The sequence below is a fragment of the Pteropus medius genome, unplaced genomic scaffold (assembly GCF_902729225.1).
Source record: "Pteropus medius unplaced genomic scaffold, Ma_sr-lr_union100, whole genome shotgun sequence".
NCBI lineage: Eukaryota > Metazoa > Chordata > Mammalia > Chiroptera > Pteropodidae > Pteropus > Pteropus medius.
The window spans coordinates 10542167-10562484 of record NW_024347788.1 but is presented as its reverse complement, the minus strand read 5'-3'; the positions used below and the strand labels follow the sequence as shown (position 1 = coordinate 10562484).

General features: G+C 41.6%; 1 protein-coding gene across 2 annotated transcripts in view; it reads right to left on the bottom strand.

Annotated features, from left to right (window-relative positions):
* The window catches only part of COG6 (component of oligomeric golgi complex 6), a 40376-nt gene continuing 20058 nt past the window's right edge, over positions 1–20318 (bottom strand). Inside the window, exons 9-19 of one of the 2 annotated variants that reach the window (XM_039877256.1) lie at positions 19689–19823; positions 19510–19601; positions 18007–18071; positions 15438–15529; positions 13328–13445; positions 9842–9973; positions 9353–9520; positions 6684–6791; positions 5542–5595; positions 2855–2934; positions 1–1472 (exon numbers count right to left, since the gene is read on the bottom strand). In XM_039877256.1, coding sequence (XP_039733190.1) covers positions 1325–1472; positions 2855–2934; positions 5542–5595; positions 6684–6791; positions 9353–9520; positions 9842–9973; positions 13328–13445; positions 15438–15529; positions 18007–18071; positions 19510–19601; positions 19689–19823 — 1192 coding nt within the window. In that variant the 3' untranslated portion in view covers positions 1–1324. Of the gene's footprint in view, positions 1473–2854; positions 2935–5541; positions 5596–6683; positions 6792–9352; positions 9521–9834; positions 9974–13327; positions 13446–15437; positions 15530–18006; positions 18072–19509; positions 19602–19688; positions 19824–20318 lie in introns of those variants that run through there. The other variant, XM_039877257.1, reaches the window with a different exon arrangement.

Below are 20318 nucleotides of genomic sequence, written 5' to 3'. Positions count from 1 at the left end.
TTGCTGCTCTAGAAATAGTTTAACATTTTATTTGAGAAAACTAAGTAAAAAGCCAAATACATTTCTTCCCTAGAAAGCCAAGGAATTCACTAATGATAAGGTAGCAATCTTTTCTCACTGCAGAAATAAATTATTAAAATTTAATCTCTTGATTCATATCACACGTACATCCTTTATATATACACAAACTGAAAAAGACTAATACAGATTTATACCAAAAGACATCATCTTATAATCATATTAACAGAAACACATAAATATCAGATAGATGAACAAGCCATGTTCTGTAAATACTAATTTGTTATATATTTGTTACATAAGTCTTAATTTCGTCTTACTACTTTTCAAAATACCTGAACCTAGACAATTTTTCCTTATGCCTCATTTTTCTCATTTATAATTTAGGGACCTATCTCTTTTTATAGATTTAGCAGAAATTAAGATATTTTGCTAGCATGATCTCACCTCAAAAATCTCACCAACAAAGCAAAACCATAGGAAACGCACGAAGATTTATTTTTTAAAAAACACAGGGATTTTGAATATTACAGATAAAGTTCTAAAGTCAGAACCCAAATCATTCTTCGTCAGGGGCCGCCACGGTGACAGACACTGAGCACTGCCAGTTAGCGACTGCTGCTCCGGGAGTGTCCGTCCCAGGTTAGAGAGGGTTGTTCTCTCTTTGGTCTGAACAACAGACAAACGTCCCTGGCTGAACTGAGATCCCACCCTGTAGGACAAACCCTGATCTCTACCGTCCGGCCTCACGTGCAGCGCAGGATGCCCGTGCACCCCACAGCCGCCCCAGGAGAACCCCACGGCGGATGCAGCCCGGCGCGCAGAGTGGGGTCCACCCTGCTCCAGTTACTTCTCTTTCCCCGCTCTTTTGCTGAGTCTAAGTTTCTGCTCTTCAGTTCCAGGCCACCTGCTCACATTAATAACTAACGAGAAAGCAAATTAATCTGTAGAGAGACATTAGGTCGTATCCTCATACTAATTCCTAAGTTCAATTTTTGATGTAGTTAATTTAAAACTCATCTTGTAAAGACAATCCCTCAGATCTCTTTTACACTGACATTCCAGGACAGACGGGACTGCAGGGCTGGCAGGTGGCCAGCAGATACAGAGCGACGCTAACTCCGGTTGACACGTTACTTCCATGTCACTGAGACCGAAACAAAGCAATTACTGGGACTTCTGCTCTTATGACACAAAGAAAACTGTAACCATCAAATTTCAAAGTGAAGATCAACAGACTGAAAACCTCAGCGACCTGCAGCGTTCCAGGGACGCGGCACTCGGCCGACGCGCTCGAGCGCCGCAGTCAGGAGAGGAGAGTCCGCACCTGCTGCGGCGGCCGGCGCACGATGCTCTCCGGGTCTTTGTACTCGTTGGCGGGATTCGTGACCGCGGCGTGCACTTCGCTGTAGGCTCTGCAGACCAGCTCTGTAGACTGCCGTATGATCTGCTCTCTGTGGACAAGCGAAATGGGAAGACGCTTTCTGAAAACGCCAGGAACTGTAGAGAGCTTCATATCGAACCACTGCATTTCATTTTCATGATGATCTCAGATGCTATTAAATAATTAATGCTACGCGAATTACTTATCCTGGTTTCGGGATAAAGTGTTTTTTTTTGTTTATTATTTGCTCATTCAATCTCGCCCATTAGAACGTAGGTTGTGTTTTGTTCGCTGCTGGATCTGGGGCTGGAACGCTGCCTGATATATAGTGGGTTACCAAGCGACAGAAGCTGGGACCCGCCATCGGTGCACTGCTTTGCAAACACGACTGAGGACAGATTAAAGAAGAGACTTATAACTATTCAAACTTATTAACCCTTCAGTCTCGGAATCACTGACCCTGCCTTTCCACCGACACAGGCACGCCTCACTTTATTACGCCTCACTTCGCTGCGCTGCACAGATGTTGCGTTTTTTACAGCCTGAAGGCAAAACCCTGCACCAGAAAAAAGGACAACTCGCTTCCCTGCGCGGGTCGGAACCGAGCCCGCAGCACCGCCGAGGTCTGCCTGTGACCACACCTCCCTGACCGCTCATCGCCAGTCTGGGTTGCCACGCTAAAGCAATGGGACACTGCCTACAACAAGTCACGGCATTTCCACGAATACGCATTTCTCCATAAGCACATAAAATGATAACAGAAACAGTTTTTAAGGAACTGAAACTAGTGTTTTAAAAAATGTATCTAACCAGAAAAATAGCGCTGGGTTCATTCAATCTGCATCGACTCTCTCCATGTTCTCACGAGTTTACTTGTTGTCACCCCCCAGCTACTGCAATTTATGTCACTATACTTCGTGACATATAATAACTAAATTAAAAATGTGTCTTTCAAGCTTTACTCCCCAAACTACTTTTCTGGCTATGTTTCCTACTCCGTCAATGGCAGCGTCGTGATCCACCACCTCAGTTCAGACCCTAAGGAACTCTTACCTGGAGGACACCAAAAAACAAAAAACAAAAAACAAAAAGGTCCAAAACAGTCTATAAAGTAGCTCATGTGCATTGCACGAGAAGTGTTATTGATATTCCATGTCATTCTGGCAGGTTTGTTAATATAGGGCATTTGGTGTTTGGCTATATAGCTCTAATTATATTCATGTTATTTAAAAAATTCATTCACTAGAGTTTTTGGAGCTATACACAGGCATGGAGTAAGTACAAACAGGGTAATGTCAGACCTCTTAGAGATGCTGCAGAAAACAAGGCTGAGAACTATAGATCTTCAATGGTGAATCTCCTCCTGAAAACTTTTTTTTTCCCAAAGAAATGTGGTTGGTATTTAAAATTATGTGATTCTTTACCAACTAACTGCGACCAAAATGTACTTACTTCACAGTGGCACTTAGAAGGACGTCCAGCTGTGGCATTAACAGCTTGTCTGGGGCTGACAGATAACGATCAAACTGAACCTAAATGCACAGAGAATGTAAAACACAAAGTGTATTTATTTGCTGACTAATATCGCAAATATGACCATGTGTTTCAAGGGCTGAATCTTAGGCAAAACCCCATTTTCCAAAAAGACTTCTTTGTGATCAAAAGGAGTTATTTCTTAAACATTTTAACTAAACTCTCTAAAATGTCAACTTTTTAAGTAGTCAAGATCAGCAGTATCTACTTTTAAAATTCCGAATCTAAGCCATTCATCTCAATTTCCATTTCCAAGCTTTTGAGTAATTTACAAGATGTCATCAGATTTCAAGTCTGCCTTACTTTCTTAAATCAACCGTATCTGTTCGTTATTCATTCATCTCTTCATTCAACTACTGTTTACCGAGCACCTACTATTAGCAAGGAACTACATTAGGTAATGTAAATATAACTGTGACCAAAGGAGGGCAGTCCCCAGCATCACAGAGCTACGGCCTCGTGAGAGGTAGTAAATAATAATGTAAATAAATAGATATTTACGAACTGTGTTAAATGCTATGAAGGAACAACCGAGGAATTATAAAAGCATAAATCAGAAGGACAGACCCATCTGTGTGCCTGGCAAAAGCATCCACGAGGAAAGGACATTTGAAGTGAGACCTTGAGGAGAAACAGACAGTAGGTGCGTGAGTGTGTAGTGGGGCTTCAGGGCGTGGGGACAGCATGGATGAAGGCTCGAAGAAAGAATGGCTAATAGCTAATGGAGAACTTGTATGCTTTTTAAAAAGAATTTTAACTCTCACTGTAAAAGCATTAGGAAACCACTGAAGTAGGAAATAATCTGATTTAAATTTTAAGAAGCTAAATCTGGCTACAGCAAGAATGGAAGGGGAGGCTGTAATGGTAATTACACCAAAGAGGTAGCTTCTGCAGCATCGTAGACTCCAAGGGCGAGGGCAATAAAGGGGACATTGGAGAAGAAGAGGAAAAACATCAAAACTTGGTTAGTGACGGATGAAGGGCCTGACTCCCCGACTCTGGATCTGTATAATTTAATTCACGGCATTGCAAGTCGCAACCGCATTCTTTAGACATTCACTTAGTTGTGCACTAGCTGCATCCTTTACTAGATCATGTCTGTTTTCATCTCAATTCTTCGTACGATGCCTAGAAAATGGCAGACGCTTGGTCAACACTGCCAAAATAGCGACTGGGTAAGACGCTACTACGACCGCGAGTTTAGAACACTTGCGGGGCCTGGGGGTGGGAGCGGGTTGTGGGGAATGAGGAGAATTTAGTTGCACAGATGCTGAGCTGAAGAGTCTCTGAAGCATCCAAGTGGAGGAAACAGTTATATGTAAAATGATGGGTCACATTCAAAACTCGATCAAGACTCTGTTTCTTTAGAGAGACACGAGATATTCAATTAAAACTTAAAACTTAAGTTTTAATTGAAGTGTTTTTAAAACTTAAGTCAAGGCAAACAAGAATTTATAAAAAAGTTTAAATACATCTGTGGGCTTACATCGTGGACCGGAGATGTCTCAGGTAGAAGAACAGAGGGAGGAAACACATCTACTGAGGAAAACTTAAGGTCGCTGATCTTGGTGTAGACATGTCCTCATTTTGGGGGGTAAATACTTTAAAGTGGAATTATTAGGTAGTATGATGACTGTGCATTTAACTTTCTAAGAAACTTTTTTTTCATAAATCTACAACTTATTCATTTTCATTTATTTTTATTTGAACATTTTAGAATCAAATCTTTGCATTTCTAAGTTTTTACTGTTGTCTGATATATAGAAGTTATAGCGGTTACCTCTACACATACTATCTTTTATCATGATATAATGTTCCTTATTTATCCTATTTAGTGTTTTTAAAATCTACCTTGTCTAATATTAGCATTGTCAGCTATACACCTGTGTATTTCTTAGGTCTCTGGGGCCTGTCCCTTTTATTTTCAGTTAAATTTAGCTCTGTAAGGTGACAGACAGAAGGGGCATCTAAGAGAACTACTTATTGAAGCCAAACCACTGTGGTAGTGAGTGTATGTATTTAAATACCTGGAACAGGTGTACAGCACAGTATTTAAGAGCAGAAGTACTGGGCTGAATGAGGATCTTAGAAGGATTAAATAATTACCACATGAAAAACACTTAGCATGCTCCATGAATGTCACCAGCTGTCATTACTCGTCGTCGGTATTACTACCACTACCAGTGTCATCATTATGAAGCTTCCAAAGGGGACCGTCCCTGAGGGCTAAATGAGTGCCATCCAGCTGACAGGTACGCACACCTGCCAAGTGCATACACGAAGCTCACACGGACAGGGGTGCAGGCACGTCTTCATGAGACGAGAGAGTGATGACATGGAGGTTCAGTGTGACACTCGAGAGCGAGGCATTAAGAGTGGGATCCGACTCCAGAACCATGAGCTGAGGGTTGCTGACAGCAGGCGGACAGCTAGAAGGATTGGCCTCCTTAGTGAAGGGTACATATGTGAGCAACACTGGACCCAAAGTGAATATGGCACATAAAGAGATGAACACCACCCAGGACAAAATGATCACACGGGAAAAAATTAAGACTAACGTTCCATACACAGGAAATCCATACTGGAATGCTTTACTATGCACTTACCATTGCAGCCTTCAGTGCCACGGAATCTAAGTTGGGCAAATTAGCCAGAGAACCCTAAAAAAACAAACGGAAAAAGGCAAAACCAAGATGTAAAAAAGGTGCCGTGCGTTTCAGTTCATTCGTGAATTACAGTCCATTAGTGGATTGCCCAAGTTGGTTCATTTGGCTTATTTCCAAAGAACTCAAGTGTCATCTCTTCAACTGCAATTAGAGCAGGGGCCATGATTTGTTCGTTTCTGTGTAAACAGCAGTAAGGCGCGCGACAATACTGGGGGGTGCGAAACGCACACATTTATTAACAATGGAAACAGGGACATTTCAGATTTACTCACGATCAAGGGAAAAACAGCACTGAGGCCCTTATGCAATGGCCGTGAGACATGGTGTCTCAGAGTTTAAACCTTCACTGTTCTAGATGGTGTAAAAATACAGAACTGGTGCCTCCTGTAGAAATATGCTCCCTACTTTACCAAAAGAAAAACTTTAGAACTTGTGAGTTTTGAGAACTTCACTTCAGAGTTCCTGGGCCATGAGACATTCTTCACGTTCATGTCATCTGAAAGAGCGCGCTGCTTTCTGAACAAGGCCGCGTACGTGGTTTTCTAGGGGCGCTGCCCCTCCACTGTCTGTTTCTGCTGGGGTTCCGTCCTCAACCAGATTATGTGCTGGCCCAGAGGTATTTACCTTTCCGAAGTAACACCACGATTTGCTAAATTAAAAAGGGGGTGACTGCCACTTACACAGTAATATACGCATTTAATCAACTTAGAGTAAAATAGGACTCAAAAGTTTTCCAGGATGAATATCCTTTATATATAACATTAAGTTTTGTATATTTTCATTACTTTTAACCTAAACTGTCTGTAGTAAAAAAAAAGAAAAAAAGAAAAAAGAAAAATACTTCCTGTTCTGGGGCACTCTATGTCAGGTACTCATCTAAGAACTACATGTATTATCTCACTTAATCTTAGACCAACCAACCCTATGATCCACCTACGTAACCTCTGATCTCTGATGAAACGGAGATAAGTCATTTTTCCAGTGAAAAACAGTTGTTAAGAGGCAGAGCCGAGTCACCAGCGTCCAGCTCTAGAGCCCACACGCTAATTAAGAACACGCACGCGCTTACCTGTTCAGCTTACCTGTTCAGGTTTGTGTTGCTGTATGGTGTTGTAGATATAGCTCAAGCCTGCTCTGGTTAACACATAAGAAGCTTGCTCATTTATGAGCGTGTCCAAATGTGCTTCGATCTGAAATAAAGCACAGCAGAAAGATGGTATGTGAAAGGGGCTGAGGCCGACGCGAGCAGCCGGGGACTAGCTCGGGCTCTTCGCCCTTTGTCACGGCGCGTTCCTGACAGTGGCCCCGGGGCCGGGCCGCACAGGACTGCGACTAAGCAGGGGCGCTTCCGTCCCTGACCGAGGAGGTCCTTGTACAGACGGGAGAGAAGGCCTCTCTTTACCCAAAGACTCCAGGACCGTGAGCGGCTTCTCAGCTCGTCTGAAAGCTGGTAATAAGCAAAACACACAAGCGAAAACACTAGGAAACAACAACAGCGTGGGGTAGAACGCTCGGGCGATCCCGGCTCGCGGGGCTGACGCAGTCCGCCACATGCGCCGTCGTAGGTGTCCCACCCGGGCGGACGCAGTGCGTCCTCCTGTGGAAAAAGCAGGGTGTGACACAGGGGAGAGCCGACGACCCCGGGGAGGTTGGCGGAAGCTTTCAGGCTCAGGAACCGCCGGAGGCCTGGCTGGCGGGAACGGCCTGAGTGTGCTCACCGGCTGCGAGCTGTCCTTGGCCAGGGAAGCCACCGTGCACTGCGGGAGGCAGATGCCACGAAGGGAGCTGCCCGGGTCGCGTGCTCCCTGCGGAAGGGTCTGCTGCGGCCTCACTGACCAGCCCGGGCCTGAGCGTCCGGAGGTCCCCACCAGTTTGTTGGTGATGGCACCGTGCACGAGACACTGCTGGTGCCATCTGACTGCTCGTCTGTCCAGGTGACACCGATCACTGAGCCCGCCTCCTAAAACGCTCACAGCTGACTGGAGGGGGCGGGTTGAGCGGAAACTCACGTGAATGAGAACAGGTGCCTTTTCCTGAGGTAACACTACCCTAAGACAGAGTGCCTACCTTTTCAGTGAAGGCCCAAGAACGTGCAATTGGTCCTGACTAACTAGACCCACTGGGAACCTGAGAAGGACGAGTGTGCAAACACAAACACGCAGCGAGAGGGTTATGGGTGAGAACCAAATCAGCATCCGAAAAAAACGGAAGAAAAGTAAATCAGGACAAACATCAGATAAATAGATTGAAGGGAAGAGATTTAAAAAGAAATCAGAAGACAGATTAAGGAGACAAAGCCAACTAAGAACAGGAGCTCTGGAATATAAAAAGTAACAATGGAGAAGTAATAATTAAAGATAACGAAAATTTATTGAGCAAAAGAAAGGTTAAAATCTTCACACAGAAACGGCTCTGACAAGTCCAAGATGGAAACAACGTAAAAAGAGACATATCAAAAAATACCCTGTGGAAATATATGAACTCAAAGGAAAATCCACGCAAGCTTCCTGATGGACGGGACAGGCTGGCCCAGACGAGAGGGCAGCAGACTGGCCCGGACGTCTCACTCATACCCTGGAAGCAGCTCAGTACGAGTGGAACGAGCGTAACAGGACTAACGAAAAAGGTCTGAAAGTCAAGGATTTTCTACTCAGCAAGGTCAACTGTCACTCTGGGGGCCGAGTGAGCGGTGCCTGCCAGCGTCCACGTCCTTGTCCTGGCACAGTCCTCTCACACTGACTGAGCTGGCCCAAGCGACTGGCACTGGCCAGCAGCCTGCGAGCACGCATGGTGCTCGTGCGGACGCAAGAAGCACTCACAGCACAGTGGGGCCTGCCATCTGCAAGGGCAAAGTCTAGGGACTATTTCAGAAACGCAGGTAATTGGTGATAAAACAGATTGATGAACTCCTGAAACAGCTGAACAGCTTGAGAAACGATTTAGGAAAATGGCAGAACTTGGAGTTGAATTAGTGATAAATACAGTAAAAACTAATAATTAAAAAATAACTTTATTAATTCTATATAAAACAAAAGTTATGCAAGGAAAATTAATCATACTTCACTATACTTCTCTTAAAAAAAGGAATTAGAAATTAGAAAATATCACAAATTTAGATCAAACTCGTTCCTCAAAAACCCAAAAACTCTACAAGTGAATTTTTACTACCACCACTGCCAAGTGTTTATACACTTGTGATGACACAGACCAGAGTTTTTAAAAAATTATATCTACCAAAATATCACTATTTCAAAATCAGAACCTAAGAATCTGGTAAATTTTATAAAAGGCTTTCTTTTAGCCATGTTACAAACTCTTAAGTGAGATCATTTGGTTTAAGGACCAGAGTGATCGGTATGACGAACTGTAACGTTCTGCCTAACACTGGTTTATACACAGGTAATAACACGTCTCCCTGGAACGCCCCGCCCTGGACGCACAGCTGGAAACCGGCACGTCATCCACGGTTCAGAAACCGAGGCTGCGCCCACAGCAAGCTGCTCAGGCCAAGCAGAAAAGCTTCGTCTGCCGCCTCATACCATGGTCTGACCACAATGTCTTACCCATCACGTACTGACTTCTCCAAGCTAAAAGTGAATACTGAATGTGCGTGTGTGTGTACACGTGTGTGGCCTTCCATCAGACTAGAACAAGGGATTTAGAGGAATCAGGTCATAAAGCCAGTTAGCTGAGGTCACATAGAGAACAAAGATTCCATCGCAGTGAGCAGTCAGTTTAGGGCAAAACGAACCTGAAACTGTAGCATTTCCAGCCGTCTGTCGGTGAACTCGAACAGAGCGAGCGTTGTCTTCATCATGTACAGTGAGTTGACCATGAAAGTGGCCATGTCGGCTGTGCCTAAATTGCTGGCTGATACAGTACACATCTGGAGGAGAGGATCCAAGACACACGATAAAACCTGTAAATGAAAAATAAAATTTTTACTTCCCGATCAACGATACAGGCCTGGGTTCATGAAACTCAGAATGAATGCCAAACGAATTGGAAGGGGGCTAAGTTACAGAAGCACATAAGAAAAAGAATAAGTGGTATAATAATCCTAATAGTTTTTAAAACAAGAATAATTGAATAAATATTTTTAAAGAGAACTGTTTAATATTTGAAAGAAAAATCAATGAGAGGAATTGTCAAAATATATGGGTCATAAAATGCCAGAATTTCAACGGAATGTATAATAGAGTAGCAATAGGCAATCATTAAAAACAAACTTACAACGTACTTGCACAAAATCCGCTTGACGAGCGTCTAATGGTACGACTGAAGAATCATGAGATGCCAAAACTTCACGCAACAACGCGAGTGTCTGATTTAATGCAGAACTTGGTCCAAGATCAGGTGGCGGGAGTTCAACCTAAAATAAAATATGTTTTGCCCACTGCTCATATGTTCCCACTATATTTTAATGTATAAACAAATGCCGGTTCACAGTAAAATAATATATACAAAAGATGTAAAGCACTGCCTGACACATTGGAAAATCAATAATTCATCAATAGCTTATTTCATCAATACAGAAAGTGACAAAGTTTTGTTAGATTATTTCAGAATTAATATATCACGATTAGAAGAATTCGTCCTTCTAAAATTAAAAAAAATTGTGAGGAAACTTGGTGGTCTTTGAATTGTAGAATTATATTTTCAGAGATCTGAAATGGCCTACAAGTCCTAAAAAAAGCAATCCAGAGACCAGCACTTCCCCAGCGATAGTATAATTGGGAATCATCACCCCGCCTCAGGCCCAAATCTCAAAGATCTTGGTTCAGTATATATAGGTTCGGGGCCTAGGAATCCATCTTTCACCAAGGACTCTAGGCGATTTTCAGGAGGCCGGTCCACAGGCCCCACACTTCACAAAGCGGTAGAACACTGCCACTAAAATCCTGGGCTCGACGGCGGAAGAGATTAATTTTACATTCTGGATCTACCGCTTATTTGTGTGTCCTTGGAGCGGTAATTTAACTTCTCAGAGCTTCAGAGGGAGTCTGCAAGGACGAGATGGGCCCGCTGCATCTAAACTGCGCAGTAGGGTGCCTGGCACCAGCTGGAAGGCATGCCAGTGCCAAGTTCATCATCCCCATTTGCTGGCAACACGATGGCCAAGAAGAAGGGCCTGTAAATTTTTTCAAAAACATTTTTTCACAGTACTTATATTAATAGAGTCAGATTTTGTAAGTGAAACAAAACTTGGTACTTAGAAGTCCAAGTAACAGACTACAGTCTTGTGTTGGGTAGATAGAAAGGTGTAGGAATTTTAAAATACCAGCATTTATATTAAGAATTTTTATGTACAAGTTTATAATACATCAGTGACATTGTGCTGATATGTGAGAAAATAATATCACAGGCAAATTTAAAAGGCAAATGATGACCTAGAAAAAATATCTGTAACATATGAGTTAATATTCTTAATGCCTAAAGACTATCAGATAATAAAAAGACACAACCTAGTAGAAAAAGTGGCAAAGAACATGAAAAAGAAATTCACAAACAGCCAATATAATTTTAAAATGTTAATTCTCATTAAAAGCACCGAAATGTAAACGAAAAAAGAGAGAGAAGACTTTTTGCTCATCACGCTGGCAGAGATCTTTTCAATGCCTGGACAACGTGAGCAAGGCTGGCCCCTTTTGTAGGAGGCAGTCTGGCAGAGCTGAGCCAACAGCGAAAGGAAGGAGAATGCGGGTGGCTGGCTAAGGACACGGAGGACTGCTGGGCACCACGGAGGCCTTGCAGGTACGTGTGACAGAACGTCAAGGGCACGAGAGAGTTAACAGTGACAGCAACATAACAATGGACCACAGGGAAACAGAAAGGAAGTCGTTCAAGTAACTGGTATTGATGGACACCCTTGTGAGCTAGCACAGAAATTTATTCATTTAACCATCTTCACCATTTTTAAGTGCACAGTTCAAAGGCACTAAACACAGTCATCCTGCTGTGCATCCATCTCTGGAATTCTCTTCGTCTTGGAAACTGAACCTCTATACCCGTTAAACAAGAACTCCCCAGCCCCCCACGTCCCGGCCCTGGAACCAGCATCCCACCTTCCCTCTCTACCATTCCACTAAGCACCTCATCCAGGTGGAATCGGGCAGCATGTCTTTTGTGACGGGCGTATTTCACTTAATATCCTCAGGGTTCTTTCATGTCACAGCACAATCAGAATTTCCTTCCTTTTTAAGGCTGAATAAAATCCCACTGTATGTACATGCCATATTTTGTTTATCCACTCATCCACTGATGGCCACTTGGGCTGCTTCCGCATTTTAGCTATTGTGAATAATACTGCTCTGACCATGGCTATGTGACTATCTCTTTGAGACCTGCTTTCAATTCTTTTGGGTATGTACCCAGGAGAATTTCTGAGTCACAGGGTAATTCTATTTTTTTTGAGGAACTGCCACACCGTCCGCACAGCAGCTCCACTATTGTGCATTCCCACCCATGGTGCACAGGGTTCTGATCTCCCACATCTTTGCCGACAGTTGTATTTTCTCTTTTTTTATTTTTTTTTGCTAGTAGCCAGCCTAATGGGCATCTTATTGTGGTTCTGGTTTGCGTTTCCCTAGCAATTATTGATATCAGGTTTTTTGTTATTGTTGAGTTTCAGGAGTTCTCTGTGTATCCTGGATATGTTTGTTCGTGTTCAAAGTCTGTATCATGTATGATTTTTTAAAAATTGTGTAAGTAAAAACACATATAAACATATATGTGTGTGTATATATACATATAACCGGAATTGACTGATTGTTAGTAAACTTCTGGTGCAAATAGAAATACATACAACAGGAAAAAATCTAAGATTAATAACCCAGCTCCACAAATTCATGGTGCTTTTCCAAATAAATCTGAGCCGTGTGTGGGTTTCAGAAAGCAAAGTCCTATTAAGGCCTCCCTGAGTTTAAAAATATGACAACTGACCAGGGACTCTAGACGGGGTTGCTACTGACTGCTCCACACTACACTATAAGACCTGTGCATAACGTACCCAGGCTATTAGATACAGCAGGATGATTTTTAAAAAGCAGCAGCAGCAGCATGGTGATAATGATGCATCCTTTAAAAACTTGAATCTCTAATAACGAAACAGAAATAAAGAAGGACTTAATCACACACACCCATGCCTCTGGGCCCAGCCACAATACACTGCTCCATTAAAAATATTAGCTCTCACTGGACTTCCAGGTTTTCATTGCTGTTATTTGGTTTTACTTGGGGGCGGGGGGCAGGGAGTTGTTATCATGTTTGTTTTCACAATTAATTAACGTATTTAGCTCAAAGGAGCATAAATTTCATTAGGACATAACTAGACCATCAGGAAGTAAAAATATAAGTAAGCTGTTTAGAAAAAACACTGAGTAAGAAAGAGTTCCAGATTTTTAATCTGTATGTCATTTTAGCCCTGACCTTTATAGTAAGTTTGACTTGGTTACAAATTTTTGGTTATAGAAAAATGTTCAGCAAACTCGGGCTTGAGGTTCTATTCCCAGTTACAACTGGATGTCGTGCTGCTCCCAGAACACAGACTACAAACCTCGATGCAGAAAGCCGCCCCAAAATGTATTCCGTTGTCCACAGGAAGAACTCAAAAGAACATTGTGCGAAATGGGAAAAAATCGTCACCAGGGTAAAAACAGCGAAACGACATTTCCGAATGTGAAAGATGCACACTCACATAGTTCGAGAACTACATTTTCAAACGTACCTTGTCCATTAATTTACTTGCATGAAGACTCAAGCTATTGAAGAATATCTTTTTGCTCAGCAAATGCATTTCTTCAATGGTGGTCAACAAGGTAGCTGCATTATTTCCAACAATGCCACTAAAAGCAAAGGACATTTCAGGTCGCAAAACAGGCTAAAACGGTTCAGTTCTTTAGGTGAGTACAATTCTTTAGAAAGATCTAGATTTAAATAAAAGCTTTTATATAGAATATAAACTGTGAATTAAAAATGATCACTCTAGTTTCATATACAAATGACAGGTTTTTTTTTCCTTTTGAGTTAGGTAATGAACAAATGAAAACAAACTACTATGTCTTCGATACTTCGCAACCTCTTTTAGAACAATGGGTGAGAACAGACATAAAATGCAAAGCCATATTTCTGCTTTTCCTCTATTACGATAAACACGTCTTATTTATCTAAGAAGATCTAATTTTAAGGCAGCCATTCCATCAATAGCTCTATTGATAAAACATTTAAATTTTATTAATACTGAGTTATTCTTTTAATTAAAACTTTCGTACCATATCAATAACCTATTTATAAAGTTTTCCAAGTTTTATACAGCTACCTAAATAGCGGCATATTTAGATTAATTATGAAAAATCTGATAACATTTTGAAATGATTATGAGCACTTTCTGTAATTCTCAACATGCAATTACAAGAACGTTTCTTGGACCTGACCAATGGGATTTCCCATTTTTGCCAGGATGTGAGATAAACATGTATAAAACAATTCCAAACTTTACTTTCCTAATTCATATACTGAAAGTGATTTTAAATGTTTTAAAAACTGTAATTCTCAAAGCCTAAAAAGCCTATTATGATGTTTGGAATCAAAATGATTTTATTCTTTTCATCTCTACATTAGAAACTGATTTAGATTACCTTCAAATAAATAACAAATGTCATGCAGTACTATGGGCCTTACTCAATACTTACGAGTTGTTTTATACTATCGCTGCGTGATGTAGCATTAGCTATGTTGGCTGCTTCCAGCACTTGTATTTTCTAAGTATGTATCACCCTCTTAGTTTAGGAAGCCTACGCCAGTACAACTGAAACTAATTTCTTGCTTTTGAGTCATAAATTTTGATAAATTTCTATCTAAAATTTTAGAAGACTGACCCAAATCCCATCTCTGGTCAGTTTTGTGGCTTGTTAGCTTTGTCTGAAGATTTACCCACAGGATGTGGAATCCATCTCTCAGCTGTGCTGTTCTGGCTGCTGAGCCCCGGCCACCGAGAGGAAGGGAACCCCATGCCCTGCCAGCCCTGTGGCTGCTCTGCCACCCAGGGGCCTGTGCCTCGCCCGCTCTGCTAGTCCCAATAATTCTCCTGGGTCTTAACAACTGGCTTCTGTTCCTGATACTGTCATACTGGGTAAAAAGTAATTTTTAAATCATGTCTTAATGGACTAATTTGGAAACTATCAAAAGTAAAGCTTGAAAGGACATTGTTTTAGCACAGCTATACACATAACATCTTATGGTGACATTTAAAACAAAGCTCGAGTGTACACCATTAATGCATTTATGCAAAGCAAAAGGAATGCAAATTTTGCAGTTAAGAATTACATTTAAAATAAGACAAGTGGTTCCTAATAAGATAAAGTAGCTTTTATTTAGATAAGACAAAGCTATAGTTCTGTTTTGTCACTAATAGAAAACTAAATGTTAAATAACGATTATGGTACTTACTTACATCCAGATTAGGACATTTCACTTACTGTGCCTTATTCTGAGTATAACACATAGTTGCTTTAGGGGCCATGGCTCTCTCTCACTAACGCAGTGCTATTACAGACTTACACTGTGACTTGAGTTGTGTGTGCACATATGTGAGTATGCGTGTGTATAGTTATGTTTGGGAAGAAGGCAGAAAGAATGGACTCAAAGAACAGCATATATAACATGCATACGATGGTTCGCAAGGTTCATTGACTCACACGAGGTTCTACTGGTTATATTTAGTCATGTAAATAGTGACAACAAAAAAATCTCGCACTGCGTTCTAACTGAAAAAATCTCGCACTGTGTTCTATCCTATCACATAGGATTTGACAAGCACACTTAACCATTCCACTTACCTGATCGTGTGATGGTAAAATTTAAGGAGATTAGAAATTTTATACAATAAAACTGCTCCAGGTTCGGCGACTATTACCTGTTCAATTCGAACCTATTAAAAATGTGAGAAAAATATAAAACATTTCTTAAAAGCAAAACTTTTCTTCATTAATCACGTTATAAATAGCATTAAAAATGGTAAAATTTTATTATTGTAGAAATCACAAAATTCCTTCTAAATTTCTGAATATTAAACCATTGAGGGGTGGTAAAATAACAGAAACATTTTAACACAGATATATATACTCTACAAAAAATGACGCATTACCTGCAGAATTTGGCTCAACACAGTTGCTACCACAAATAATACAATGATAAGAATGAATTTTTTTCACCAGTGTATTATAGAATTTAATACAGCAGTAAATCACAAAGCAACTGTTACATTCCTAAAAAGACCCTCAGTGAAAATATTCGGCACTCTCACCAAACATTCAGAAAAAAAGAAAAGAGTTCTTATCTTGAAACTATTAAATCCAGTTTCTTTTTATATTAATTAGCGAATAGGAAAACAGACAAATCTTAAACTAGGACCAACAGATTTGTCTAATTATAAGATTCCCAGGGCATTATCAGATCAAGTTCAAGATTAACTTGATCTGGCTTAAGATTAACTGCTAGGAATCTAAATTCAATCTCTCGCTGATCTCTCTTTTACTTTGTATTCCCCGATTAATGAATATAATCTAAACCACACTGATATTTGCTGATTTACATATTGTATTTGTTCTGAAGCTGCTGCTTACATTGTGTCTTGTTTCCTAACTAGACTCTAAACACAAACATTGTGTTTCCTGCTTCTTTTACACGTCTGCGTTATCTGGCAGAGCAGTACCTACACAACAGATGTTTAATAAACGCTTTTAAAAGGTGAAATTTCTCTGTACTTACGATTTTGGAATATGTCATAATGCCAACAAATGTGATGTGCTAAAATGTTATAAATGTACATATATGAGCATATGAAAACCTCTTATAGAAATTAATTGAACTTTTCATTAATGTTTATGAAACTGATACATCTGCTGGCATAAGGTATTAGTCCAACAAACTATCACAATATTATAGATGACGGATAGCATTTGAATTTCAAAACCATAATTTTCCTATTATAATCTCTTTCTAAATCGAAGGCCTCAGTAGGAACTTAAAGTTATATACTATAATTTAAAAAGTGATTTTTCTGAACTTTAATATAACCATTAGGTTAAAATATAAAGGATCATCTGCAGACGGAGAGCTCTTCCCTAGTGGGTTTGGAACACCTCTCAGCCAGCCAGCAACCTGCCTTCTAGAAGTTTCAAGCATCAGGTAAATACTCTTCATTCTGACTCCCTTGAGAAAGAACATGGGAAAGGAGGGGAGGGAGGGAAAGAAAGAAAGAAAGAAAAAGTGGGAAGGAAGTGAGGAAGGAAGGAGAAAAAGAAAAACAACTTTCACCTCTTTTCACACACACAAAGGTTTTGAGAAAAAGTGGCCTTTTTTCAGCTTCACTGGAAACGACAGAGGAAGTCTGAAAAACCAGGAGATTTATGTGTAATACACCAAGATTGGTTGGTTCGCATACTCTGTCTTACGACGGTTATACGAGAGGCCAACCATTTTCGGCAAAAGCCAATAGCCATAGGAAAAACAAAAGGAGATAAGAAAACAAAAATAAAGTCACAAGGTGTGTCCTCTGAGGTTTCCTCGCCTGGGACAAAATATTAAAGAAAATCTTAAAAACGACAACAACAAAAAATTAGTTTTATAACTTAGTTCTTAGTAAGAATAAATCATAACTTCTGGATTTTAATTTCTATATAGTAAACTGAAGTCGGTCAACGAGGAAAAGTAAACTAGCAATTGCAAAGTACTGTAGAAACATCGATAAAGAAACGCAGCATCTGTGGCAGGCCCAGCAGATGCCAGGGACCACGCGCTTCGTCTGCACCGTTTGCTCGGCCAGTCCCAACTGCCCCTGCCAGTGGGTTGCTTCTTCCACAGGTCCGGCGTGAGCAGAGCCAGGTGCAGCAGAGTCAGGCAACTGAACAAGTGAACACTGTTAAGTGGCCAAGTGGGAATTCTAACATACGTCTGACTCCAAGTTCCGGTCCCTGTACTATAAATAGTAAAGATGATGACACATACATGTCATTATTTTATTGCTGGATTTAACATTATTCATTACTATAACAAAAATTTACTATACTTGAAGCAATAAAATAAACGGAATACGTTCTTAGCAAATTTCTGTTAAGGATTCATAGATTAGTTGTTTCAATTCAGTAGACTTTTTCTCAACCGATTAACTAATTACTATGAGAAACATAAAAGGTAAACAATGAGTCAATAATACAAACTGAGAATACTTCAAATTTTCTTTCTTAGAAAATTGACAATGATTATTTTAAAAAGTATCTTATTATCCTGTAAGAACATTAATGTGTTCATATGGCAACATTACAGGTATCTGTGCCTTTAAACTCATAATTAGGCAGTAATTTGACCAGATACTACATAACGTACATAAAAAACAAAAGGTTTTACCTTCAGAGGCCTGCACACACCCTCAGTGATATGCCCGACAACTTCCTGAATATTTTCTTCAACGCCTGCAATTAATTATAACGTAACTGGAAAACTTTTTCCATATTACACTTTGCTTCACATACCTTCAAAAAACTAACACACAGTAATACATATGAGAAATGGCACTAATAACATATAAAATAACCTTAATAATATTTTAAGTTTGACATCTTTTATGCCATTTCTAATTATGTTAATATCTGAGTCTAGAGTCCTGTTATTTCATTGGACTGATTAATAAAATGAACATTATTTCTTGGTTAAAAAAGTATAAATATATGAGTTGCAGAGAAAAAAAAGACTAAAATATATTAATAATCAAAGAAAGTGACGTAAAGATGTAGCATTTGTTCTGCTTCTTATTCCAGGCAGTCATGGTGAACAGGTAAGCCGAGGGCATAAAGATGGATACCATACCTTGAAATCTAAAGGAAAACGGACATCCCCAAATGCTGACTAATTATCAAGTTCGGTACTGGGCACTCGACATTTACTGCTTATAACCACCTTCATTCTTACAGATGGTGAAAATGAGGCTTGGCAGAATTAAGGCATTCGCACGGAATAACCAATTCCGCCTAAGTTCAAACTAATTTCTTCCCTCCTCTTAAAGCTGCCTCTCATCCACTTTACTGAAACGTCTTCTAAGAAATACCATCTCTTAAACTGAGTAATTAGGATAAGAGAACTTTACAAAGTGCAGACTTTGTGCCGATCTAATCTCAGCAGCAGAGCTGCAGACAAGGGGGCTGTCTTGCCAGCGTCTGGTGCCCTGGCCGCTCCTGCAGACCACGTGCTGAAGCAGCGGGAGGTGGGGCGGGCGGAAGGGCCGGCGCTCTCAACAGTCTTCGCTTCCTGTCGGTCTTGCTCTGACCCCTGACCTCTTCCACAGCACTCGTCTTCATGCAGTCACAAAGGAGACTCGCAATCTTGTCACCAAGAGACATCGGCGACTCAAAAATAGTCATTTTTCTTCCTTGGCATTGAGACCAAAGTACATTCAGTGCATGGGTGATTCTTCAAAATACTTTCAGAAAGTCACATGAGCATGAAAAGGGGGTTGGGGAGTAGGCGTGAAGGAAAATGGAGCTTAGCGACCTTAAGCAAGTCACTCGGCCTGTTTACGCACAGATAAAGTGACAAGGACACAGCCTTTTACCCTGCGAGCGCCGAGGCCGGGAAGGCCTGGGACAGTGCAGGCCAGGGGGCCAGACGTGCCTTGCAAGCAAAGGAGTCCAGGCTTGACATGGACGGTCGCAGGGCCCACGGCAAGGGTGCGAGCAGCCGTGTGACAGGATGAAGGTGACGAGGACACGGTGTGTCGGCAGCGGGAGGGAGGCTCGGAGAGGGGGCTTTACTGGCTGTCCTACACCTTGGAGGTGACAAATCTATCTCCGCGGAGAGGATGGTGCGGGCATCAGTCCCCGGCTGAGGCGCCAGCACGGCCAGCCGGACACCCACCTTGCGCGGTCACCTGCTTTAGCAGAGCCTCCAGGTGTTCCTTCTCAGAAGCCGTCGCCTGATGGAGCCAAGCCAACATGTCGCCCACATACCTGATGAAAAACTGAGCGTCAGTAGAGAGTCCCTTCAGAAGACCGTCGCACGCCCCAACGCTGTCCCCAATGCGTGGGCCGCCGTACCTCAGGGGGTCGTGGGAGTGCATCTCGATGGGTCTGGGCGCGCCCCCGCCGCCGGGACCCCCGCGAGTGAGCGCGTCGATGAAGCCACGCACCACCGTGCTCCTCCGGGCCGTCCCGAACTCATCCAGGGTGTACCTGCGAGACACGGGCTATGGGCAGGGTGTTGCGCTTCCTCCTGACAGGGACACTCAGCCAGCCCTGCAATTTCCGTGACCAGCCAGATGGCGGACGCATCTTGACACAATTCTCTCAAGCAATACCGTTTTTAAACGACAACCAAAAATGCTAATGAAATAAGATCGCAATGAAATATCGATCTAAAGGTACATATTTTCACTGCTCATAAGAACGAACGCTGGGATCTGGGCTCAATCACGGGCAGTGGCAATAATAACAATAAAAAAGCAGTGGATCTGGTCAAAGCGGAAAGCAAGGCAAGGCGGGCGTCGGGGCCCGGCAGGGTCAGGCTCGACGCCCCTGCTCACGCCAGGCCCCAGAGGCTGATGACCACTGCGATCCAAAACACGAGAACTTCCCTTCTACACTGAAAACCTGTCCTCTACACGTTATCACAATTTACCACCAAAATTTTCCCCACACATACTATCCATATTTAAAAGCTTATTTTGA